Below are 27341 nucleotides of genomic sequence, written 5' to 3'. Positions count from 1 at the left end.
TTGACAGACCCAGTCTTTTAGATTAGAACTTGCCCATCTGTATTTTATAAGTGTTTTTATGAATGTCTGATGTAATTTAATAACTTTTTAATTGATTTGCAATGTATTGTACAATTTATATGTGTGTTTTATTGTAAGCTACCCTGAGTCCCCTATTGGGTAAGAAGGGCGGGATATAAATATTGTAATACATATACATAAATAAATAATAAATGGCCCTTGCGGTCTCTTCCAACTCTAGGATTCTATGATTCTACTTTTCTGCACTCACCCCTCTTTCTGCATGTGACAAACCCCAGGTTTGATGAGAGAAACAGAACAAGCTTCCAGTCATTATTGATGCAGAGAGAAAGTAGAACAACTTCTTTGCCTCTTTTCCTTCATCTATGGATGAAAGGATTCCCAGAGTTTCAGATCAACAAATACCCAGAAGGAACCAAACCCATCTGGTCTTGGATGCAATGGAAGCTCAGGCCTGGAGACCACCAATTACAAAATGTTTCAGGTCATAAAATACCTAAAAGTTGTCCAATTATAACCCATCTTGGATACTAAGCAAGGTCAGGCCGGGTCAGTACTTAGATGGAGACCACCACCAAATTCCCCCATGGCCCCTCTACCTGCAGGTTCCTGGGTCCTGAGCGGGTGAGGAGAACCTCCTGGCTCTGGGTCTCGTCGGTCACTTTGATGCCGTGACGCACCTGGATGTGCTTCTCCAGGATCAGGCGGCTGCTGAAGGTGCGCTTGCCTTCCGTGCAGTACCTGCGGAGGAGAGCCAAAAGAGAAGCTGTCAGGAGTAGAGCTTGGAAAGCCCCTTTGGAATTAGCAAGAGTCAAATCTTTTGCAAGTTCAAACTTTACTGCATTGTGTCCTGCAGACATATGTTCCACAACCCAACACTGAAGTCTCAATGTGGATGCTGCTAAAAGGATTTCTAACCACTCAAGAGGATGAGGATTATAATACGAGGGTTGAACGAAAAGTAATGCCTCCACCTTCGTAACTCCTCAACAGATGGGAGTAACGGTATGCGGCAGGTTGTGGCTTGTTCAGTAGACTCTCCTCTACAGTTTCATTTGGCGGGAAGCCTTAGCATTGAACGGTTGTGTTGTTAAAGTGCAAAGTATGGAACCCTGCACAGACAGGGAAGCCTTAGCATTGAACGGTTGTGTGGTTAAAGTGCAAAGTATGGAACCCTGCGCAGACAAGGAAGCCTTAGCATTGAACGGTTGTGTTGCTAAAGCGCGAAGTATGAAACCCTGCACAGACGGGGAAGCCTTAGCATTGAACGGTTGTGTTGTTAAAGTGCAAAGTATGGAACCCTGCACAGACAAGGAAGCCTTAGCATTGAACGGTTGTGTTGTTAAAGTGCAAAGTATGGAACCCTGCGCAGACAAGGAAGCCTTAGCATTGAACGGTTGTGTTGTTAAAGCGCGAAGTATGGAACCCTGCGCAGACGGGGAAGCCTTAGCATTGAACGGTTGTGTTGTTAAAGTGCAAAGCATGGAACCCTGCGCAGACAAGGAAGCCTTAGCATTGAACGGTTGTGTTGTTAAAGTGCAAAGAATGGAACCCTGCGCAGACAAGGAAGCCTTAGCATTGAACGGTTGTGTTGTTAAAGTGCAAAGCATGGAACCCTGCGCAGACAAGGAAGCCTTAGCATTGAACGGTTGTGTTGTTAAAGTGCAAAGAATGGAACCCTGCGCAGACAAGGAAGCCTTAGCATTGAACGGTTGTGTTGTTAAAGTGCAAAGTCTGGAACCCTGCGCAGACAGTTGGTCAATGAGACTTAAGCAACATGCAGACATTGAATTCTTGAGAGTGGGTGTCACCCCAAAGGAGATTCCTCAAGGAATGCAAGCTGTTTGTGGTGATTGTTCCGACTTTGACACCATGTTAACAGCAGTCTCTAAGGATGCATCGAGTGCACCTGCTTGTCCAATTTTGTTGGATTCATTTCAATTGGTTGAGCTTGAGGATGTGGACAAGATCCTTGGAGAGGCGAGACCAACCACATGCATCCTGGACCCCTGCCCATCCTGGCTGGTGAGAGAAGCCAGAGGGGGTTTGGCCGAGTGGGTGAAGGTGGTGGTGAATGCCTCCCTCTGGGAGTGTAAGTTTCCAGCGAGCCTAAAAATGGCTGTGATCAAACCAATGTTGAAAAAGCCATCACTGGATCCCACTCAATTTGGAAACTTTCAGCCTATCTCCAATCTCTCCTATTTGGGCAAGGTCTTGGAACATGTGGTTGCCTTGCAGCTCCAGGGATTCTTGGTTGACACTGATTTTCTGGATCCGGCACAGTCTGGCTTCAGGCCGAGGCATGGTACCGAGACAGCCTTGGTCACCTTAGTCGATGATCTGCGCCGGGAACTGGACAGGAGGAGTGTGTCCCTGCTGGTTCTGCTGGACCTCTCAGCGGCCTTCAATACCGTCGATCACGGTGTCCTTCTGGGACGCCTTGCCGGGATGGGTCTCGGAGGTACTGTTCTGCAGTGGCTCCTCTCATTCCTGGAGGGTCGGTCCCAGATGGTGTCATTGGGGGACACCTGCTTGGCCCCACAACCACTGACTTGTGGTCAATGGTTGTGCAGGGCTCTGTGTTGTCTCCCATGTTGTTTAACATCTACATGAAGCCGCTGGGAGAGATCATCCGGAGTTTTGGGGTCCGGTGTCATCTGTACGCAGATGATGTCCAGCTCTGTCACTCCTTCCCACCTGTCACTAAGGAGGCTGTTCAGGTCCTGAACCGGTTTTTGGCCACTGTGTCGGACTGGATGAGGGCCAACAAATTGAAATTGAATCCAGACAAGACAGAGGTCCTCCTGGTCAGTCAGAAGGCCGAACAGGGCATAGGGTTACAGCCTGTGCTGGATGGGGTCACACTCCCCCTGAAGGCGCAGGTTCGCAGTCTGGGGGTGATCCTAGACTCATCGTTGAGCCTGGAGCCCCAAGTCTCAGCAGTGGCCAGGGGAGCCTTCGCACAATGAAAACTTGTGCTCCAGCTGCGACTGTACCTTGGGAAGCCGGACTTGGCCACGGTGGTCCACGCTCTTGTTACATCCCGTTTAGACTACTGCAATGCACTCTACATGGGGCTGCCTTTGAAGACTGTTCGGAAGCTTCAATTAGTCCAACGGGAGGCTGCCAGGTTAATAACTGGGGCGGCGTACAGGGAGCGTACTACTCCTCTGTTACGCCAGCTCCACTGGCTGCCGATTAGCTACCGAGCACAATTCAAGGTGCTGGCTTTAGTCTATAAAGCTTTAAACGGTTCCGACCCAGCTTATCTGTTCAAACGTGTCTCCCACTACGACCCACCTCGAAGCTTAAGATCATCAGATGAGGCCCTGCCCACGGTCCCGTCAGCCTCACAGGTGCGTCTGGCGGGGACGAGAGACAGGGCCTTTTCAGTAGTGGCTCCCCGTCTATGGAACGCCCTCCCAGTGAAGTCAGGCAGGCTCCCTCCCTCCTATCCTTCCGTAGGAAGGTTAAAACTTGGTTGCGGGGCCAGGCTTTCAAATAACAATTGGTAGTGTTAATTATTATCATGTACGCTGGAACTCAATTGACAGACCCAGTTTTTTGAACTGGACCCGCCTATCTGTATTTTATAATGTGTTTTATGAATACTGATGTAAGTTAATAATAATTTTTAACTGATTTATATTGCACTGTATAATTTTTATATATGTGTTTTTTGTAAGCCGCCCTGAGTCCCCTGTTGGGTGAGAAGGGCGGGATATAAATATTGTAATAAATAATAAATAATAAATGTGAGTCCTGTGCATTGTTGGGCGAGTAAGTTTAAAGATGTTGAGGTGGGAACACCTGACTTGTGTGACGAACAGAGTTGGACGTCCTGTGAGAGCGACCACCGAGTTTCACAAGCAAAAGGTTGAGAGATTGATTCAGGACCATCGTCGTATCACTCAGAGAGAAATTTTAAGCATAATCGGCATTTCCCAAGAACGTGTGGGTCACATGATTACTTTGCTTGGCTATCGGAAGATCTGTGCACGATGGGTCTTGTGAGATGCTGGTTGTGGAAACAGAGTGTCAACTTCTTCCATGACAGCTTCAGAAAACTTGTTCATCGTTGACAGAAATGTATCCAATTGTCTGGTGATGATGTGGAAAAGTGAATAGTGGTAGTTAAAGAGCACATTCTAAGGATTGTTTCTGCGTTTGATTCATTAAAATATTCCCATCCAAACCCAAGTAACGAAGGTGGAGGCATTACTTTTCATTCAACCCTTGTAACAAGGCGATGCAAAAAGGAGTTTTGTGGTCAGGGTAACTAAGGCATTGGGTGACTTCTTCAGGCAGCCTGTTCCTCTTTTACTGTCTCTTACTTTGTATGGGGGGGGGGGGGGACGATAAGAAGGTAGAATTCTTCTTACCATGCCTTGAAAACATAACTCAGTAATTTGGTGACTTCGTTCTAACTTGGTTATTACTTTTATCCCCTATAGTCGTTAGCCCTAAAGTAATTTACTAGTTGCTAATGACGTTATGAGCCCTGGAGTAATTAACTAGTTGCAGCTTATTGTGTTGTTAGTGTGTAACACTTGGAATGAAAGAAAGGAAAGAAGGAGGAAGGAAGAAGGGAAGAAGGAAAAACAGAAAAACTAGGCTGACCTCCCTTGTAATAAATCTATACACGTAATAAATGAGAAAATGTGTATGTGTGTATGTGGCAGAGGTGTCCACTGACACAGATAGGTTCTCACCTTCACAAACAGCTACCGAGGAGCCATCAAAGGCACTCCCTCTACTGACATTGTAGGTTATAGTTAGCGCCACATCCCAGTGTTCCTTTCTCTTTCCATTGGTGTGGAATTTGCATGACCCCACCCACCCCACTTAACCCTTTACTTACTATTTCCTATGGAACACAGCAAACAGAGGAATTGATCAGCAACCGATGGAAGTTGTGAGGACACTGTGACCCCTACAAATGACGGACCTGGACCAAATTTGGCACAGAGAAACCTCCTGACCAACTGAGCATACTGCAGGGGTTTGTGGGAATTGACCCTGATTTTGGGAGTTGTAGTTCACCCTCATCTAGAGACCACTGAACCCAGTCGACCTGGGATCTACACCAAACTTAGCACACAGACCCAACATGGCCCACTGGGCATACAGACAGGATATGGGGGACACTGACCTTCGAGCTGGGAGTTGTAGTTCACCCTTATCAAGAGAGCACTGAACCCAGCCAACGTCAGATCTGCACCAAACTTAGCACACAGACCCAACATGGCCAACTGTACATACAGGTGGAGTTTGGGGGTGATTCCCCTGGGAATCTGGGAGTTGTCGTTCACCCACATCTAGTTGGCACTGAACCCAGCTGACAAACAACCCAGCGGCCAAATGCCCTTCTCAAATAACCAGGGCACCGCAGGGTTCCCAAGCTAGTAAAAAATAAAATAAACCAAGTCCCTTTTCCCCAGAAAAGTGCAGTTATTTTTGTAATACAGTAGAGTCTCACTTATCCAAGCCTTGCTTATCCAAGCTTGTGGATTATCCAAGCTATTTTTGTAGTCAATGTTTTCAATATATTGTGATATTTTGGTACTAAATTCGTAAATACAGTAATTACAACATAACATTAGTGCGTTTTGAACTACTTTTTCTGTCAAATTTGTTGTATAACATGTTTTGGCGCTTAATTTGTAAAATCATAACCTAATTTGAAGTTTAATAGGCTTTTCCTTAATCTTTCCTTATTATCCAAGATATTTGCTTATCCAAGCTTCTGCTGGCCCGTTTAGCTTGGTTAGTGAGACTCTACTATATTAAATTCTAGCTGGTCCAATAGAATTCAGAAAGAGGTTCATATGCATCCTAAAACTAAGGTGGCGGATTGCACTAAAAAGGAAACACACCAAAGACCAGCCAATTCCAAGGCCTAAGGGAGAAGGGCATTAATAGCCCTGCCCAATTGAGTGCTACAAGAACCCTGTAAATGCAGTGGCCCAAATAACCATGGCAGACGCCAACCCGTGTGTCCGCAGATGATGGCGAAGCCAAGGGGTCCCTACCGGCATGGGTAGACGCGCTTGATGCCTTCGTGGTTCACCCGGACGTGTCTCCGGAGGCTGGGGGCCGAGCAGAAGGAGCGTTCGCAGAGGTGGCAGGGAAACTTCTTCACGCACTGGAAAGAGAGAAGGGAGTGAATTGTCACAGCTCAACCTGTGAGAGCTGTTCAGCAGTGGAACTCTCTGCCCTGGACTGTGGTGGAGGCTCCTTCTTTGGAGGCTTTTAAGCAGAGGCTGGATGGCCATCTGTCGGGGGTGCTTTGAATGAGATTTTCCTGCTTCTTGGCAGAATAGCGTTGGACTCGATGGCCCATGAAGCCTCTTCCAACTCTATGATTCTATGATTATTTATGTAGTGTGAGAGTGTGGCCACTTTAAGCAGGGGGAGGCAGGCAAGTTGCACTGGCTTTTTGTGATGTGCCTGAAGTGGATGGCGATATCAATTCCAGCCAACATTTTGGCAGAAGGTGCCATACTTTGCTTTCCTGCTCCCATATTATTATTATTTTATTATGACACAGCAAACAAGATAGACATGCTGGATTTTATATCACAAAATCACAAGTCGAACACTTCCCAAGTGTCTAGGACTGTGTGATGTATTTTCAGATGATGCCCGCAGATCCCAGTCGGGTGGCCTTTTGCAGTTGGCAGATCGTGATTTTGTCAATGTCTATTGTTTCCAAATGCCGGCTGAGATCTTTTGGCACGGCACCCAGTGTGCCCATCACCACCGGGACCACCTGCACTGGTTTCTGCCAGAGTCTTTGCAGTTCAATCTTGAGGTCCTGATAGCGGCTGAGTTTTTCCTGTTGTTTTTCATCAATGCGACTGTCACCTGGAATGGCAACATCAATGATCAAACCCTTTTTCTTTTCCACAACTGCGATGTCGGGTGTGTTGTGTTCCAGAACTTTGTCAGTCTGGATCCGGAAGTGCCACAGTATCTTTGCCTGCTCATTTTCCAAGACTTTTGCAGGTTTGTAATCCTACCAGTTCTTTGCTGCTGGGAGGTGGTACTTGAGGCATAAGTTCCAATGAATCATTTGGGCCACATAGTTGTGCCTCTGTTTGTAGTCTGTCTGTGAAATTTTCTTACAGCAACTGAGGATATGATCAATGGTTTCGTCAGCTTCCTTGCACAGTCTGCATTTTGGATCATCAGCTGATTTTTCGATCTTGGCCTTAATGGCCTTTGTCCTGATGTCTTGCTCCTGGGCTGCAAGGATCAGGCCTTCTGTCTCCTTCTTCAGGGTCCCATTCGTGAGCCAGAGCCAGGTCTTCTCCTTATCAGCTTTTCCTTCAATTTTGTCAAGGAACTTTCCATGCAATGTTTTGTTGTGCCAGCTGTCAGCTCTAGTTTGTAGTGCGGTTTTCTTGTACTGATTTTTTGTCTGCTGTGCTTTGAGGAGCTTCTGATTTTTGACTTCAATCAAAGCAGGTTCTTCACTTTGCTTTCCATATTCTGCCAGGGCATGTTCTTCTTCTTTGACTGCTTGTTTTCCTTGTAAGAGTCCTCTGCCCCCTGATCTTCTAGGCAGATATAGTCGGTCAACATCACTGCAAGGGTGATGAGTTTTCTTGTTTTTCTGTCCAAATTGTCCAGTTCCATCTGTGTTCAATTTATAATGCCAGCAGTATATCTTATGACAGGTATGGCCCAGGTGTTTATGGCCTTGATGGTGTTGCCTCCATTGAGCTTGCTTTTGAGAATTTTTGTGACCCTTTGTGTGTATTCTTTGCCGACCACAGTTTTCACATGTTCATGCTTGATGTTGTCCAGCTGTAATATGCCCAGATATTTATAGGCCTCTGGCTGGTGACACTTTATTGTTTGGCCATTAGGCATATTTATGCCCTCACTTTCCATGATTTTTCCCTTCTTCAATGCCACTGTCGAACATTTGTCCAAACCAAACTCCATGCTGATATCAGTGCTAAAAATTCGGACAGTTTATTTGTAAGATTGTTGACAGAGGGATCATGGCAATAATGAAAAGCAGAGGGAACAATGAGTCTCCCTGGAAAATTCCTCTTCTGATATTGACAAGTCCATAGCTTTCATTTCCAACAAACAGTTCAGTTTTCCAGTGCTCCATCATGTTTTCAATAAAGGTGCCAACGTTTTTTAGTATTAGTATTTTTTAGATTAGTATCCCGATGGCATCCAGGCACTTGATGATCCAGCTGTGTGGGAGTGAGTCAAAGTTCTTTTTGTAGTCAATCCACGTCATGTGAAGATTAGCTTTTCGGCTCTTACAGTTCTCCAGAATCATTTTGTCAATCAATAACTGGTCTTTTGTGCCCCTGCTTTTCCGTCTGTTGCCTTTCTGTTCATCTGGCAATATGTTTTTTTCTTCAAGATAATCTTGAATTTTGTCAGCCATGATGCCAGTCAGTAGTTTAAACATAGTGGGCAGACACGTTATTGGCCTGTAGTTTCCTGGTGCTGCCCCTTTTGCTGGATCCTTTTGTATCAGGTATGTTCTTCCAGTTATTAGCCATTCACTGATACTTCCTTTCTGCAGCATCTCATTGAATTGTTGGGCTATTTTTCCATGTAAACTAATCAGATGTTTGAGCCAAAATCCATGAAGTCGATCACTACCAGGAGATGTCCAGTTCTTGACTTTTTGCACTTGTTGGCTGGTCATTTCAGTTGTTATTTCCATCTGTTCCATTTTGTTCTGTGAGAATTTTCCTTCAGACTCCTTTATCCACCCAGCGTTTTTGTTGTAGTTCTTATTATTTTCCCAAAGCTCTTTCCAGAACTTCGTTGTTGCAGTTTTCTCTGGTTTTATGGTTACTGTGTCTGTTGTTTGGTTCAGACTCTGGTAGAACCGTCTTTGGTCTGATTGAAACAGTTGATTTTGTCTGCACTGGATGATTCTGGCTTCATACCTTTCAATTTTTCTGGCTGTTGCTGTAATTTGTTCTTTCACGATTTCCAAAGCTTCTTCAATTTTTCTGGTGTTCAGCCAGTACTTTCTGATCAGGTATTGCTTGATTTTGTCATTCTTCAGTTTCTTCTCTTTCATATTTTTCAGGTTATTTGCATCTGATCTTAGTTTCTTGATTTTCAACTCTAGCCTGACCTTCCGCTTTGGTTTTCCAGTTGATTTTCTTTGGGGCTGCCTTGGTTGTAGGAGCCCAAGCTCTTCTGTTACTATCACTGCTGCACTGTAGGCATACTGGTTTGTTTGTTCAATTAATATTATTTGGACAGTGGAGAGTACTGTATTCACATCTTTCATGAGAGGCGCCAGGTGTCTCTTGGGCACTGTTTTTAGAGTTGGGAGCTGCTTTCTTATTGCATTTGCTGCAGCATGAGCCATGATCTTATCCTTGAGCTCTTGTTGCCTTGCTGTCAAGGTTCCTGGTGGTTCAACAGATGTTTCAAGTGCTGGTTCTTCAAATTCTTGCGAAAGCTCCACACTTTCTTCTGGTTCAATCTGTTCCACCATTCCAAGTGTTGCTGGAGTCTCTGCTGCTGTCTGTGCTGTGGTCTGATGGTAATTTGCTTTGCAGATTTTCTGGATTTCTTCGAGTTCAACTTTACTGAACACTTTGTTTCTGATTATGAATCTTCGCTGGTCAGCCAGTCGGGGTTCTGTTATCTGTGAGTCAGGGTACTCTTGTTGCCATAGCTGATGCATCCTTTTTTGGTAGCCGCGCTTTTCAGGTTCAGAGTTGTAATAGCATTTCATGACTGTGCGGTTTTCTGGCATTGTATATTTCTGCTGCTTCTGTGACTGTTCATTTGTATTTTGATTCCGTAGCCCACTTGTCGATGGATGTCCAGAATCAGCAGCATCCACCGCGGTCCTTTTTATCCTGGGTGACGACCAAGCCAGTATAGACTTCGTTTTGGTTTGATTCTCCATAATGCTAATGGGTTAGGTGCACTTAGTTCCACTCCTCAGCTGAGGCCTCTCTGGCTTGGTTGGACCTGCCGGTAGTTACACTACCGCCAGCACAGCCCTCAGTCATCATTGTTGTTGTTATATTATTATTATTATTATTATTATTATTATTATTATTATTATCTTTAGTTATATAAGTTATATGTACATACAATATATTCTATTACTAGCATAGCACAATATAAGCATTATATATTACTATATTATACTATACCACTATACTGCAATATTATTACATTAATATATAATATACAATTATAATTGTGTATTATTAATTATTATTATATTGATTACATTATAATATTATTGTAAATATTATATTATATACAATATATTATATTATTATAATTTATTATCATATATTTAGGCCACTTGGCATGGAATGACTCTTATTGAGTAAACTATTGAGTAAACACAGATGTCTATTCTAAACAATGTAATGAACTATATAACACAATAGTGGTTCCACACATAAGTAGTACACAATATGTATATTAGAGCATCATATACATGTAACATACACAGAAACAACTGGGATAAAACCCGGGAACCAGTTGTAAACGGCGTGCAAACGGTGTGAACGGATATATTACCACCTACTCAGGAGTTACATCAGCATTGACTCTGTCTACTTGGCGTCACTATTGATCCAAAACCTGTGGAGTCCTGAGGAATCCCTCCAGAACTGCAGAGACTCTGAATCAGTTTGCCTTTAAGCCAATCCAAACCTTTTAGGACTGCAAAGACCTATATCATTTTGTTTGATTTATAATACTGAGTTAGATACTTTTGAGTTATATACCTGTATTGTTTCTGTGTATGTTATATGTATATGATGCTCTAATATACATATTGTGTACTACTTATGTGTGGAACCACTATTGTGTTATATAGTTCATTACATGGAATGACTCTTAGTCAGGTCATTAACAAGTGCAATACAAAACTTTAAAAAACAATTAAATTGTAACAGAGTTGCAAAATACAGATGAAAATACAATAAATTACGTGGAACGCTGCACTAGTCACCCTCTGCTGTGCAGAACAATTTGATCCTTAGATTTTTAAAGTAACTTTTATGTTGTTTTATCTTGTGTTGCATTGCTTTTAAATTTTATTGTTTTAGTATATTGTGTGCATTGTAATGCTATGTTGTTGTTTCATGTTTTCCTTGTGTAAGCCGTCCCAAATCCCTTCGGGGAGATGGTGGTGGGGTATAAAAATAAAGAAGTTGTATTATTATTATTATTATTATTATTATTATTATTATTATTATTATTATTATATTGTATGACACAGCAAACAAGATAGATATGCTGGATTTCGTATCACAAAATCACAAGTTGAACACTTCCCAAGTGTCTAAGGCTGTGTGATGATGATGATGATGATGATGATGATTATTATTATTATTATTATTATTATTTAAATACAGTTAAGATGGCCTTTAAAACTCACACACACTCCCATCCCACCCACGACTCCCCAAAGTCTGCTCCTTATTTTAGGGGCTCAATCCCACTGCGGCCCCCACTCACCTTCCCGTGGATCTTCTTCATGTGGACGACGTACTCGTCCCTCTCAGGGAACCAGGAGTGGCAGATGCCGCAGGTCCAGCCGTTGCTGCGCGAGCGTCCGCTGGTCCCGGTCCTCCGCTGCTGGAAGCGGCCCCGCTTGGCCTTGCGCACCTCGGGGGAGCTGGGCGGCTCCTCGTCTTCGGAGGAAGAAGAAGGCGAGGACTCCGAGACCTTGGAGGCGATGGGTGGCGGGGGCTCCTCGACTGGTTCTTGCTTGGGAGTCAGAGTGGGAACGATAGGGGCAGCGGCAGTGGCGGCAGGCAGCTTCGTGGAGGGCTCTTCTTTGGGCTTCTGGGGCTGATGGGATTTCTATTAGACACCGAGAGAGAAAGAAGTGGGAGGTCAGAGCCTGCCCCTTGCCTGGTTCCTACAAGCCCTATGAGGAGCGGATGAGGGAGCTGGGCACGTTTAGCTTGAAGAAGAGAAGGCTGAGAGAAGGCGCATGAGAGCCATGTTCAACTACAGTAGAGTATCACTTATCCAACCTCCACTTATCCAATGTTCTGAATTTCCCAACGCAGTCTGCCTCCCGCCCAGATCCACAGCTCATTCTCTAGGCAGCAAGGACTAAAACTTTTACAGATTTAACTTCTGACAATGTTGTTACTGTAAGTTCATTTTATGCAATTCTATCTTTATTTGTGGTCAGTTTTTAAGTATCGTAAGCTGAGTTTTCAGCCCTTATTTATGAGCTGAAAAAGCCTCCCCTGGCTTATAATCGGGTCAAGGTCAAGCCGGCAGTGGAGCCTAGAGGCCACTGCTTGCAATATATGATCTATTTATCTCTCATCTTACCCTCCCTTATCAGTGTTTTCTTTTCCAAAGCCTCCCTCGCTCTTAACCAAGGGAATATTTTGAAAAGAGAAAGAAGCCCTTGTAAGTCAGAAAGAAGAACATATATATAACCATTAATCTTATAAAAGCATTTTCCCTGGAAATATTTGTTAATCTCTGCTACAGATATATAGGCATTTCCCCCTGCAAGCCTTTGCAATCCCTATGTATCTTTATATTTGTATCTATCTATATACATTAATTTTATATATGAATTTCCCCCTCATATGTTTGCAAGTCTTTGCAAATCCTATATACATATAGATAGCTAGAGATTTCAATGTACCTGTATATCTGTATCTATGTGTATACATTATTTTATATATGAATTTTCTCCTCACATGTTTGCAAGTCCTATATAGAGAGAGATGTCTAGATAGATATATATGAATAGATATGTAGAGCTTGCAAATATTGCAGGAGCGAAGAGGATTTGCAAACGTTTCAGGGGGAAATGCATATGTGAAATTAGTATATTTTATTTATTTATTTCAATTATTTATACCCCACCCTTCTTACCCAAGGGGACTCAGGGCGGCTTACAAGTGGCAATTGATGCCGTTACACTGATATACAATGAACTAAAATGTTAAAACAGTTAAAACAGTCATAAAATACAACATACAAAGTTTAAAACAATGCAAAGTGCTTATGCCATTCATCTATAATTCTAGTTCTCTATCTAGCTCTGCATTGTTTATACAGGCATTGAATGTTTGCCTGTTACTATGTTGGAAGCTGGCCTGAGTCCCCATGGGGAGATAGGGCAGGGTACAAATGAAGTTTTTATTATTATTATTATTATTATTATTATTATTATTATTATTATTATTATTATTATTATATTGTTAATACCATATTGTTTTTGTTGACCCTACTTTTCCACTTACAGAGCTAGTTTACTGTTTTTCTTTGAAATACGGTAAATATTGAAAAACCTTGAACCTGTTTGGGTGCTAAATTCATAAATACAGTAATTACTGTATATACTCGAGTATAAGCCTACCTGAATATAAGCCGAGGCACCTAATTTTACCACAAAAAAACTGGGAAAACATTGACTCCATTATAAACATTGACTCCATTGATACCAATAAAATTACATTAATTGAGGCCTCAGTAGTTTAAATGTTTTTTAATCTTTACATCAAACTGTAATTTAAGATATGACTGTTCAACTCTGATTAAATCATTATTTTCATCTTCTTCAATGTAAATGTGCTTATGTATCCTTTTAATAATAATAGAGTGAAATATTAAACGTAATAATAATAATAATAATAATAATAATAATAAATGCAGTAAAATAATAAATGTAATAATAAATAGAGTAAAATAATAAATGTATTGTTAATAAAAACAGAGTAAAATAAATGTATAAGTAACAACAATAATAGAGTAAAATAATAAATGTAATAATAATAATTAATAGAGTAAAATAATAAATGTAACAATACCAATAATAATAGAGAAAAATAATAAATATACCATATATACTTGAGTATAAGCCGACCTGAATATAAGCCCACCAGGACCCTCGCCCGGGTATAAGCCGAGGAGGTTTTTTTTTTCAGTCCTAGAATGGGGCTGAAAAACTAGGCTTATACTCGAGTATATACAGTACTACATAACGTTAGCATGCATTGAACTGCTTTTTCCGCCGATTTGTTCTAAAACATGATGTTTTGGTGCTTAATGTGTAAAATCACAATGTAATTTCACTTTTAATAATTTGTAAAATCATACGTAATTTCAGGTTCAATCCCTCCTTATTATCCAACATTTTCGCTTGTCCAACGATCTGTTGGCCCGTTTATGTTGGATAAGTGAGACTCTACTGTATTTGAAAGAATGTCACACTGAGGAGTGGGCCTCTTTGAGACAAAGACACAGACCAATGGGTCAAACTGCAGGGAAAGAGAGGCCACTGAAACATTAGCTAGAACTTCCTAACAGTAAGAGCAACAACTACTGCCAGGATTGGGATAAAAAAAAGGGAATATGGAAACGTTAAGTGAAATATACATTGCTTTATTTGTTCATTTTCATGGTTTCCTCCTTTCTGCTGAAATTCTGTTGAAGTCAGGGGAATTACAAGCAAGAAACAATCAGAGCCAGCAAACACCTCCCAACAAAGGATGCCCCCCAGGCAGGAAGCAGCCAGGCCTTGAAGCTCAAAGGCTACTTAATGCTAATCAAGCTGGCTAACTGCAACGTTCACACTTTCAGCAAACAGACATGGGTTCTTTCTCCCACCCTGAACATTCCACAGATATATAAACCCCACTTGCCTTGATTAGAATTGAATAGCCTTGCAGCTTCAAAGCCTGGCTGCTTCAGAGAAGCCACCGAACTCCTTAAGCATGTGGACAATTTTGACAGGAAGGAGGATACCATGAAAATGAACAAAATAAAGAGCAACACGCAAAAAACGGGAAACCTTGATCAGCATTGAATAGCCCTGCAGCTTCAAAGCCTGGCTGCTTTAGGGCCAGCTAATACCTCCCAACAAAGGATTCCTTCAGGTAGGAAGTAGTCAGGCTTTGAAGCTGCAAGGCCACTCAATGCTAATCAAGGTGGCCAGTTGCAACATTGACACTTGCCTCCAACAGGCAAGAGCTCTCTCTTCCACCCTGGACATTCTACAGCTATATAAACTCCACTTGCCTAGTTTCCAACAGACCTCACAACCTCTGAGAATGCCTGCCATAGATGTGGGTGAAACATCAGGAGAGAAGCTTCTGGAACATTTATTTATTTATTTGACTATATTTATATCCTGTCCTTCTCACCCCGAAGGGGACTCAGTGCGGCTTACAAATTATATGTACATACAATATAATATATTATTAGCATAGCACAATATTAGCATTATATATTATTATACTGAACTATTATTAGTAATATTACATTGAATATATAATATATAATTAATATTAGTATTACATTGTATTATATTATACTGTTATTAATAATATATGTATATACAATATACAGTACAGTCTCACTTATTCAACATAAACGGGCCAGCAGAACGTTGGGTAAGTTGGATAATAAGGAGGGATTAAGAAAAAGCCTATTACACATCAAATTAGGTTATGATTTTACAAATTAAGCACCAAAACATCATGTTTAACAACAAATTTGACAGAAAAAGTAGTTCAATATGCAGTAATGCTATGTATTGAATTGAATTGTTTATTGTACTAGCCATAGGCCATGACATCAGTAATATACAACCTTTATAAACACTTTCCAATATAAACATTAAAACTTATTCAAAAATTAAAACTAGCTCTTTAAAATTATGATAGCAGCAACATAACAATGACAGTGTCTGATTTGTATCATCCCAAACCATCGCCATTTCCATTTCTGACCTCAAGTATGGATTTTGCTACTTTAGCTCTGATCATCTGGGCTGCAATTGCAAATGTGGCAACCTTTAGTGTTATATTTTTGGAATAATTTGCTAGCAAGTCGCAGGTCACAGCAGATTGTTGCCATGCTGCCCTTTCTTCCAAAAGTGTTTACTCTATTTATTATTACAGTAGGGTCCCACTTATCCAAGCTAAACGGGTCAGCAGAAGCTTGGATAAGCGAATATCTTGGATAATAAGGAGGGATTAAGGAAAAGCCTATTAAACATCAAATTAGGTTATGAAATTAAGCACCAAAACAGTAGTTCAATATGCAGTAATGCTATGTAGTAATTACTGTATTCATGAATTTAGCACCAAAATATCATGATACATTGAAATCATTGACTACAAAAATGCGTTGGATAATCCAAAATGTTGGATAAGTGAGGCTTGGATAAGTGAGACTCTACTGTATTATATTTTAATATATTATTGTATATTATATCATCTATTGGCCCCAGACCATCAGTTGGTGATAGGGGGAGGGCCTCCAACTGATGGCATATAGGCGATAAAGTGGAACATGGCCATACAGCCAGGAAAACTCACAGCAACCCAGCGATTCCAGCCATGAAAGCCTTCGACAACAACTTGCAACTGCTTTTCTGTTGCATGCTTTTGTCCTTTTGTACAATTTATCATTCAGTATGAAATCTCACAGAGTTTTGTTGGTCTTTCCATGGCACTACAATATACAATTTTGCACACAACCTTGATTTCCCGTTGCCTGAACGAACATCCTTTCCTAAGATGGAATCAGGGCTGACACTAGCCATTTCCAAGGGGAAGAAAAACATTCGAGGAAATCGTAAGCCAAAGAAGGGGCGAGGGGCTCCCCATTTCTCACCTTGAGGTGCTCCATCATCGTCCGCTTCTGGGCAAAGAGGAGAGGGCAGTCGGGGCACTTGAAGACGCTCACCCTCTGGTTGAGCAGGTGCTGGTCAAAGTGGGAGGAGAGCAGGGGCTTGTGGGTGAAGACCGTGTCGCACATGGCGCACTTGTAGATCAGCCTGGAGAAAGAAAGCAGACATAATAATAATAATAATACTTTATTTTTCTTTACATATTCTGCCAGGGCATGTTCTTCTTTGACTGCTTGTTTTACTTGTAAGAGTCCTCTGCCCCCTGATCTTCTAGGCAGATATAGCCGGTCAACATCACTGCGCGGGTGCAGTGAATGGTGAAATTTTTTCTTCCTCAGCACAGCAGACAAAAAATCAGTACAAGAGAACCGCACTACAAACTAGAGCTGACCGCTGGCACAACAAAACACTGCATGAAAAGTTCCTTGACAAAATTGAAGGAAAAGCTGATAAGGAGAAGACCTGGCGATGGGTCACGAATGGGACCCTGAAGAAGGAGACCGAAGGCCTGATCCTTGCAGCCCAGGAGCAAGACATCAGGACAAAGGCAATTCAGGCCAAGATCGAAAAATCAGCTGATGACCCAAAATGCAGACTGTGCAAGGAAGCTGACTAAACCATTGATCATATCCTCAGCTGCTGTAAGAAAATAGCACAGACAGACTACAAAGAGAGGCACAACTATGTGGCCCAAATGATTCATTGGAACTTATGCCTCAAATCTTTATATTATATTTTAACAGTTTTTAATTGATTGTATGTACTGTTTTTGATTTGTAATTATGTTTAGGCATTGAATTTTGCCAATTGTAGTAAGCCGCCCTGAGTCCCTTCAGGTGAGAAGGGCGGGATATAAATGATGGAAATAAATAAATAAAAATAAATAAATTTGGACTGGATGGCCCTTGGGGTCTCTTCCACCCTTATGATTCTATGGTGAGCAGCAAAATTCTCTGAGGCCTGCTTTCCATAGATACATGGATTGCTGTGTTTATACTCTCCTCCTAAGCACAACATCCTATCAGTGACAAGTTCATGCTTAAGCAGGGCCATGCGCAAACGTATCCCTCTTTCAACAAAGAGGACTATTATGTTGCTCATGTAGTTTGCGTCCTCTTCTTAGTGATGTGAAGTAAGGGAGACACTTCAGACAATGACGATTCAGAAGTCTAGGCTCTGGAACAGGCATAGGCAAACTTCGGTCCTCCAGGTGTTCTGGACTTCAACTCCCACCAGTCCTAACAGTCTCAGGCCCCTTCCTTTTCCTCCTCAGCTGTTTAAGTGGACCTGGAACTAACTTGGCACACAGGCCAAGTGGGCCAATTTGTCAACCTAACAACCTTCTATGGTTGGCCTCCAAAGCCATAGGGGTGTTTTGGTGTAAAAATATCTTTTGTATTTTACCCAAATTCGAATTAGAGTTGATCTCACAAAATGATTGCCAATTTTTTTTTCAATTTTTTGATTTCCCATCTCCTTACTTAGGCAGCTGGGTGCTGAAGCCGGGGTGCTGGGTGAAAATGTGGGCATTGGCGCTGGGGGCCGACTTGAACGCCATGGGGCAGATGGGGCACTTGTGGAAGACCTCGCAGTGGCAGGCCTGGATGTGGGACTTGATGGAGTTGACTCCTCCGAACACGACCGAACAGCTCGGACACCTGAGGACGTGGAGGAAAGCACAGGAGAAACCAGAAGAGATGAGAAGCTGCCCATTCCGTAAGGTGGAGAAAGCTATTATTATCACTAAATGTTTAATTTTCATATCTATTTTATACCAAATAGCAACAAAAGGTCTACAGATAAACCTCCCCAAATAAAAATGTCAGGTGCCGATTTCCTACTGACCAAAGAAGTTCTTTTCCTTTTCTTTGTTGTTGAGAAAACCCAGCTCCCAGAATCATACAAGAGTGCCATTTGGTCCTCCAGGTGTTTTGGTTTTCAACTCCCAGAAATCCTAACATCTAGTAAACTGGCTGGGATTTCTGGGAGTTGTAGGCCAAAACACCTGGGAACCCACAGGCTGAGAACCACTGGGTTATATAGTCGCCATTCAAATCTAGGCACTTATCATAGTGTGATGACTCATGGGCCTTGTAGTCCTGTTCCTAGTACTATTGTGGCAGACGAAGAGGAAAACATGGGGTTTTCGCCGGTTCAGCAAGAGCCGGAGTCTCTTCACCTGCAGGATGTTGATGTTTGTCCTCAAGAATTCAGCCAAACAGGCCTTGGGCAGAACTCCCCCCCGTTTCCCAGAAAAGAATCTTATTCCAGAGAAAGGGGAAACAGAGAAGCTCAACGGAGGAGTTTACGCATTGCTGCCAGAAATCAAGCTGATTAGGCTTGCTTCCCTTGGGAAATTCTAAGGAGTCACACATCTGGACAGAGTTGGGTTTCGCTTCTCGTTCTCTAGGGAAAGAGTTCTGTTGGCGGGAAAATGAGACCCAATATAGGTGGTTGGCGCGAGGAATTCTTTGCGGAGTCAATTGATCAGCTTCAGGAGAGAGATCGTGTGTGGACTTCGTACCCCAGTTCCTTGCTTCTCGGATCAAGTTTTCAAGCCTTGCCTAGCCTTGCAGTTTTACCACGGACCCTGCTCCACGCTCATGTTTTGCCTTTGTTTCCAGTTATGAATCTAGCCAAGAATCAAGTTTAATTCCAGCCTTGTTGTCAAGCTTCATTGAACTCTAGGACTCTGCTAATTCCCCACACTATTGCTTGGCAAAGTGTGTGTTTCGGTCAAGTGGATTAAAACTTTGAACTCTAATATCTTATATTGGACAATACATTTTTGGATTATATTTGACCTCTTTTGAAAGGTCTGCTTCTGAACTATATTCATCACTTGTTTTTATTGATTTTATATATTTCTTTAATAAAGATATTAGATAGAGACTGGCCCCTGTGTAAGGTTATTGGTGCTCTGCAGCCAGGGTCCTGACACATAGCGATGAATGAGCTTGGCAACTCCTTCCCCACAAAACTCTGCCGCTTGCGTCCTCAATGCAGCATTTTGGCGACAATGCGCAGCTGCGGGCAGGGGTGACCAGCTGGTTGAGGAAGCAAACGGCAGAATTTAGTGGGGAAGGAGTTGCCTAGCTCATTCATCGCTATGATAAGTGCCTAGATTTGAATGGCGACTATGTTGAGAAGTGGTATTTGGGTGTGGCTTTCAACTGCATATGGTAAATGTTTTCTCCTATATTTTGTTCATTTTTAATTCCAAAATGTAATCTACTTTCTGGATAACCCTCGTACAATTACAACTACAATTACAAACTGCAATTCAACTTCTATGAAACAACCATTCACTGCTAACCAAGTATATTTTGTAGTGGCATGTCTTTGTCCTTGGCAGTTCAAAGACATGGTTCTTCAATTTAACAGCGGAGATACCTGTGTGCCATTACAGGAGGGCTTATGAATATCACTTGTTCAATGGGTTGGCTTCTAACAAGGGCGTGCTTTTCTTGACTAGTGATTTTCAAAAGGTGGTCTGCACATGTTCATGGAGATTCACATTTGCCAAATTGAGATGACATCATTTTTCCTTTTCAATGAGGTTATGTGCCCAGAGACTGGGTGCAGTTATTACCAATAACTTGAGGGATGCATAGCCCTCAACTATGCCTCAGACGCAAGAGACAAGCTCCAAGTTCAAATTTCTCCCAGGGCCTGTTCATAGAGATCGTTCCTACCTGTAGCCGATCCTCCGGGAGAAATGTAGGCAGGCATCCTTGAGGTGAGCTTCAAAGTTAGCCAAGAGGAAGTTGCCACCACATTCGGGGCAGACGTGGGGCGGGCGGCTCTTGTGCATGCGCTGGTGGGCACTGAAGCTGCAGCGGTTGGGCATGATCATGGGGCAGGTGGTACAGACCTTTCCGGAAGAAGGAAAACAAAGGGGGGGAAAGGGCAAAGGCTGTTAATCTGTTCAGCGGCGAGAAGCATTATTACTGTATAAATTCACCCCTGCACATATTGAATTTATGCCCAGGTTTTAAGTTATGGAGATTTTTTTATATTGTTTTATATTGTTTAGGGGCCCCTGGTGGCACAGTGCGTTAAAGCGCTGAGCTGCTGAACTTGCGGACCAAAAGGTCCCAGGTTCAAATCCCAGGAGCGGAATGAGCGCCTGCTGTTAGCCCCAGCTGCTGCCAACCTAGCAGTTCGAAAACACGCCAATGTGAGTAGATCAATAGGTACCGCTCCGGCGGGAAGGTAACGGCGCTCCATGCAGTCATGGCGGCCACATGACCTTGGCCACATGACCTATGGACAACACCGGCTCTTCGGCTTAGAAATGGAGTTGAGCACCAACCCCCAGAGTCGATCACAACTGGACTTAACGTCAGGGGAAATCTTTACCTTTACTATGTTGTCGAAGGCTTTCAGGGCCGGAATCACTGGGTTGTTGTGAATTTTCCAGGCTGTATGGCCATGTTTCAGAAGCATTCTCTTCCAACGTTTTGCCCACATCTATGGCAGGCATATCCTCACAACCTCTGCCATAGATGTGGGCAAAACGTCAGGAGAGAATGCTTCTGGAACATGGCCATACAGCCCGAAAAACTCACAACAACAAAGATCAGATAATCTGGATTTTATATGGCAGTGTAGAAGGGGCCCCAGTCTCTGCTTAGTCTGACACGATAAATAAATCATGTTTACATTGCTCTTGAAATGTGATTATCAACACATACATGCCACCGTACAGGCAATGTATGCCCCCATAAATGGTCATGTTTCATTCATTCAAGAGTGAGGTCCATCAGCCGTCTTATCCCCCCCCCCCCCAATTCCCTTTATATTTATACCGTGGAGGGGGAAGAGGCGGTCTGCTGGAAGTGAGCGGCAAGGCCGGCCTTATCCTTACACTGTTCCTTGCACTCCAGGCACTGGCACGAGTTGGTGGTCGCAGGTTCAGTGCCACCGTTCAAAGGTAAGACCGGCAAGTCCTGAGAGGAGGCCACGCTGGTGGCGGCAGCAGAAGCCACCAGAGCCTCCTGCGTCATGGCAGCAGAGGCCACGGCGGCTGCCTTGTTAGTGCTAAGGGAGGTCAAGGAGGCCAGCGGCATGATGTCGGGCTGCCCAATCATCTGGTCAAGGGCAATGGGGCGCATGACTAGGTGGGAGCACTGCATGACCAGACCTTTGTCTTTATGTTCGCGGGCATGGAGGAGGAGGCTGCACTTGTTGAAGAAGACCAGGCGCTTGGTGCAGTGGTTGCAAGTCACCTCGATGCGCATGCTGCGCCGGTCGTAGTGCCGGGCGAGGCTCTTTTCCAAAGCAAAGGCGTCCCCGCACTCCAGGCAGCGGAAGCCCAGGGGCGGCAGGGAGAGACTTGACTCAGCCGGCGGGATCAAATTGGGTTTGTAGGTGGGCAGGAGGTTCTTGCTATTCAGGATCTTGTTGAAGGCCTCTACCAGGCTGGACTGGCTGCGGGAGATGACCGTCCCGGCGACAGCAGGTACGGACTTTTGGGGCTGCATCACCACCACCGTGGTGCCATTGACTTTCTGGTTCGCACCAGGAGACTGCTGGCCTGGCGCAGACCGGGTCTCAGCAACTTTGGGAAGAGCCTGGGGGACCAAGCTAATGATGTTCTTGGCCACGGCTTTGCTGGGCAGCACCACAGCCTTCTGCTGGGCCACGCTGGCAGCCATCAGCATGGCGCTGCTGGCATTCTGGATAGTGGAGACGGGCAGCACCGTCCCTTTGATCTTGGTTCCGTCCCCCAGCTGCACGCTGACGATCTTGGGCCCCTCAATGACCTTTATGGGGCTGGTGGGCACAGCTTTGGGGCTGGGGGACTCTGTGACAGGTTCCTCCTTCTCTGCTAAGGGTGCAAGTGTGGATTCTTCATTTGCCTCTGGGGAATCGCTCTCCAATAGTGGCTTGGCAGCACCGGGATCAGAATCAGAAGAAACCCTTGTTACTGTCCTGGTGATGCTTCCAGAAGACGTCTTGATGATCTTAATCCTCACCCTGAGGGGCCGTGAGGAATTGGATGAGGGAGAGCCATCACTCTCGTCTGGATTCTCCTCCTCCTCCTCTTCCATTTCTTCCTCCCCGCTGGACGCACACAGTACAGGCTTCTCAACGGGTTCTTCTTTCAAGGCCCCACTGCCAGGAGGAGGTTTTGGGGAGGCAGAAGCCTCTGTGAGAGGAGACCCTTTGAACAGCTTATTCTGAGGGCTGGAGGGAGAACGCTTGACTTGAGCATCACTGCTGTCCGAAGCAGGCCACGGTGCCACGGGGGAATCGTCTGTGGAATAGCAAACGGAGCCCGATTTGGGACGGCCTGATGAACTGGCTCCCAGGCAAGGCGCCTCGACATCGGCTTCCTGCTTGATGACTGGAAGAGGTGGCAGTGGTGGAGGAGGATTGAGAGGAAGACCTGGCCCGCCGGTCGGACAGGCATCCAATGACGGAGGGAAGGGTGGCGTGAGTGGCCCAGGACCCTCCTGGACGGATTCGTGGCGCTCCAAGGGCGGGGCGGCCGAAAGTACAGGGGCCGGGGAGAGGGGAGGCACCGCGAGGGTCTTGTCTTTGGCCTTGCATTCGTGCGGCTGATCAATGAGGCTGGCCTCTGTGTTATCGTCCCCGTGAGCATTGGATCCAAAGTGGGAGAAAAGATCAAGGCTTTTGGCTGCTGCCTTCTCTTTTGGTGCCCAGCACTCTCCATTAGCAGGGGGCAGTGCTTCTGTTGGGCGGGCAGGCGAAACATGTGGCACCTCGGGTGCGGCAAAGCCGTTCTGCAGCAGCCGTGGGCCGGTGGTGCCGTGGGTGTCCTTGACCCTCCCGTCCATGGGTTCCAACTGCTCGGGGCAGACCGTGTTCTTCACAATGACACTAACGGTGGTGATGTCAACGTGGGGGAGGCTGTGCTCGGGGACCACCGTCTCAGCAGGGATGGGCTTGATGTTGGCTTCCGTTTCCTCTTGACCGGAGTGGATGGCCTCACTGGCGTCAATATCCGGAATGTCGAAGGCAGCCAAAAGGTCATCAAAATCTGGGGTCTTCATGTCCCCCATGGCGGAGATTTCAGAAGGATCTGGAAGGAAAAATGGGAGAGAAAAGGAATGTGAATGTACTGTCTCTCAGGGTTGTTATTATTGTCTTTTCTAAGCAATGGCCCTCCAAGACTTCACATCTCTGCTGCAAAGGAAAGTATTGGGAGCATCCAATTCTTTACAGGTTTTGCATCAGAGTTTGGGGTTCTGTTCTTTTACCAAAAGACAGATCACTTACTGGTTATCTCCAAACCAAGGTCTACCAAAGAAGGAAACTAATTGGGACCTGGTAAAGGACTACAGTGTTCCCTCACTACTTTGGGGTTCACTTTTTGCGGATTCGCTGTTTTGCGGTTTTTCAATAAACTCTAAAATACTATTATAAATAATAAAAAATTACAATTTACAGTCTAAGGAAGGGTGGAAGGAGAGCCAAAGGGAGAGAAAAGGAGCTCGTGGCAACGGGAGGAGAAGAAGGCAATTTATCAACACACAATTAACCAATAGTGTATAACTACTAAAATAATGTATAAATATTAAAATAAATATAGTATCTCTACTTCATGGATTTTCACTTATTGCGGGTGGTCCTGGAACCTAACCCCAGCAATAAGTGAAAGAACACTGTATTGGGAGTATACAATTCTTTACAGTCTTTGCACCAGAGTTTGGGGTTTGGGGTTCTGTTCTTTCACCAAATACAGATGCCAAACGACAGATGGATAGACTCACTTACTGGTTATCTCCAAACCAAAGTCCACCAAAGAAAGAAACTAATTGGGACCTGGTAAAGGACTATTAAAAACAGATGAAATTTGATCTTATCTGCTGAACAGATACAATCTTGGAGACTAATGAGAACGAAGGGGACGTGGCGTTTTACCAATATGTATGAATACTTTAGACAGACTGTGAAGAGCTAGATAAAGCTAGATGGAAGTCAACAATTTTTTAATATTTTTTATTTTTTCTTATTTTTATTTATTTATTTTATTTATTTATTCTGTTTTTTCTATTTTTTTATCTCATTTCCTACTTTCTACTTATAATAAGTGTTCTCCCACTTTTGCTATGAAACTATTATTATTATTTAATATATTTTTTCTTTTTTTTTCTCAATACAAAACCTCTAATAAAAATATTTTTTAACAAAAGACAGATGCAATATTGAAAGCACAGGGACAATGCCACGCACCGTTTGATACCATGCCCCACTATCCTTCCCACACAGTCAAAGGCTAACATGCCACACACAGATATATAAACCCCACTCGCCTAGATTCCAACAGACCTCACAACTTCTGAAGATGCCTGCCATAGATATGGTCGAAATGACAGGAGAAAATGCTTATGGAACGTGGCCACACAGCTCGAAAAACTCACAGCAACCCACTGACCTGATACTGTTGGTCTGTGGTCAGGCAGCATAAGCAAAGGCAGGTAACGCTTTGGCTTTGCTCACCTGCCCAGGCTAAGAGGCCAGACTGAGAATCATGGAATCTTAGAGATTGAGGGACACACAATCAAATCATTCCAGACAGATGGTCATACAGCCCCTGCAGTTTATATTACACTAGAGAGCCTCTGGTGGCGCAGTGGATTAAACCGCTGAGCTGCTGAACCTGTTGACCGAAAAATCAGTGGTTCGAATCCAGGGAGCGGGGTGAGCTCCTGCTGTTAGCCCCAGCTTCTGCCAACCTACCAGTTTGAAAAGATGCAAATGTGAGTAGATCAACCGGTACCGCTCCGCCAGGAAGGTAATGGCGCTCCATGCAGTCATGCTGGCCACATGACCTTGGAGGTGTCTACAGATAACACCGGCTCTTTGGCTTAGAAATGGAGATGAGCACCAACCCCCAGAGTTGGACACAATTAGACTTAATGTCAGGGGAAAACCTTTGCCATTACCTTAGAGTTGGAAGGGAACCCCAAAGGTCATCCAGTCCAACCCCATTCTGCCGTTAGGAGCCCTCGGTGGCATAATGGGGTAAAGCCTTGTAATCTGAAGGTTGGGTTGCTGACCTGAAGGCTGCCAGGTTCAAATCCCACCCGGGGAGAGTGCGGATGAGCTCCCTCTATCAGCTCCAGCTCCATGCAGGGACATGAGGGAAGCCTCCCACAAGGATGGTAAAACATCAAAACATCCGGCCGTCCCCTGGGCAACATCCTGGCAACATCCTTGCAGACGGCCAATTCTCTCACACCAGAAGTGACTCAGGTTGCTCCTGACACACAAAAAAAACATTCTGCCATGCAGGAACACACAATCAAATCACTCCCAACAGATGGCCATCCAGTCTCTGCTTAAAAGCTTCGAACGAAAGGAAACTACACCAAACTTTTCCTGCCATTTCAATCCATGTGGCTCGTAGTCCTGAAAGCAACAGAAAACCAGTTTGGCCCCTTCCTCAATGAGATGTATTTATTTATTTATTTATTTCAGTATTTCTACCTCGCCCTTTTCGCCCAATAAGGGGACTCAATTCGGTTTACAAATATAAAATGTACATATAAACAATTACAATAACATTCCAAAGTTGTAAGTCTCAAAAGCTCAACCATTTAACAAGGAGCAGACCTGGGCAAATGGGTTTGTCTGGGGCTGGATCTACACTGCCATATAATACAGATTATCAAAGCAAATAATCCAGATTATCTGATCTGAACTGGATTATTTGAGCCCACCCCGCCCTATAATCCAGTTCAAAGCCAATAATCTGGATTTTATATGGCAGTGTAGATGAGGCCTGGGAGTCCAAGAACGAAAAGGAAAAGTAACGTTGCCAAACATTGGGAAGGAGTAAATGAACACGTCGGAACCAGGAATTGCCAGGTCCGAAAGGTGCAAGTATCCAAAGAAGATAATGCATCCAAAGAAGTCACAAAGACAAGTGGTGCCTGGAAATCCCAGTACTAAACAACGTTTTGAGTCAGACTGTAAACAACTTGAACATATTGCACAAAGGCAATGGCAGTTTCACATCAAGACCTCCAATATGACAATTTTGTGTTGGACTGCAGTTCCCAGCATCCCTTACCCCTGGGGTGATGTGAACCGAAGTCCAAGAATAACAGTAAAACCACATCTACTTGCATCCTTACCGACACTTTTATTAACCTTTCGAGATACCAATGAAGCCCATACAGGATTGAGGGTTGGACTATACATCCCAGGTTCAATTCCTGGCTCAGCCATTCAGAAGCCCTGAAGCACAAGGCGATGGCAGCTCCACATCAAGACTTCCAACATGACAAGTTTGTGTTGGACTGCAGTTCCCACCATCCCTTACCCCAGGGGTGATGTGAACTGAAATCCAAGAACAACAGGAAACCCTCATCTATTTGCATCCTGACCGTGTCTGTTATATGTGTGTGTATATATACAATATAATTTACAGTAATATATAATAATTATAACATATTGTATATACATATAATATTCATAATGTTATATTGTAATACGATATAATACTAATACAATATAATATTATATATTATATTTTACATGTAATATACTAATAATATTACAATATATTGATACAGTACAATATAGTAATTTATTACCAGTATTGTACTATGCTAATAATATAATATTGTATGTAAATTTAATTTGTAAGCCGCTCTGAGTCCCCTTAGGGGTGAGAAGGGCGGCATATAAATGT

General features: G+C 43.7%; 1 protein-coding gene across 2 annotated transcripts in view; it reads right to left on the bottom strand.

The window, feature by feature from the left end:
- The window catches only part of znf687 (zinc finger protein 687), a 47783-nt gene that overhangs the window by 7699 nt on the left and 12743 nt on the right, over positions 1-27341 (bottom strand). For both annotated transcript variants that reach the window (XM_062965155.1, XM_062965154.1), the window contains 7 exons: positions 21481-23720; positions 20365-20543; positions 18151-18327; positions 16654-16816; positions 11512-11859; positions 6054-6166; positions 621-762 (listed from right to left, as the gene is read on the bottom strand). In XM_062965155.1, coding sequence (XP_062821225.1) covers positions 621-762; positions 6054-6166; positions 11512-11859; positions 16654-16816; positions 18151-18327; positions 20365-20543; positions 21481-23700 — 3342 coding nt within the window. In that variant the 5' untranslated portion in view covers positions 23701-23720. The remainder of the gene's footprint in view (positions 1-620; positions 763-6053; positions 6167-11511; positions 11860-16653; positions 16817-18150; positions 18328-20364; positions 20544-21480; positions 23721-27341) is intronic.

Source organism: Anolis carolinensis, unplaced genomic scaffold, assembly GCF_035594765.1.
Source record: "Anolis carolinensis isolate JA03-04 unplaced genomic scaffold, rAnoCar3.1.pri scaffold_14, whole genome shotgun sequence".
Classification (NCBI taxonomy): domain Eukaryota; kingdom Metazoa; phylum Chordata; class Lepidosauria; order Squamata; family Dactyloidae; genus Anolis; species Anolis carolinensis.
The sequence above is the reverse complement of the archived record's forward strand: the minus strand, read 5'-3'. Positions and strand labels throughout refer to the sequence as shown.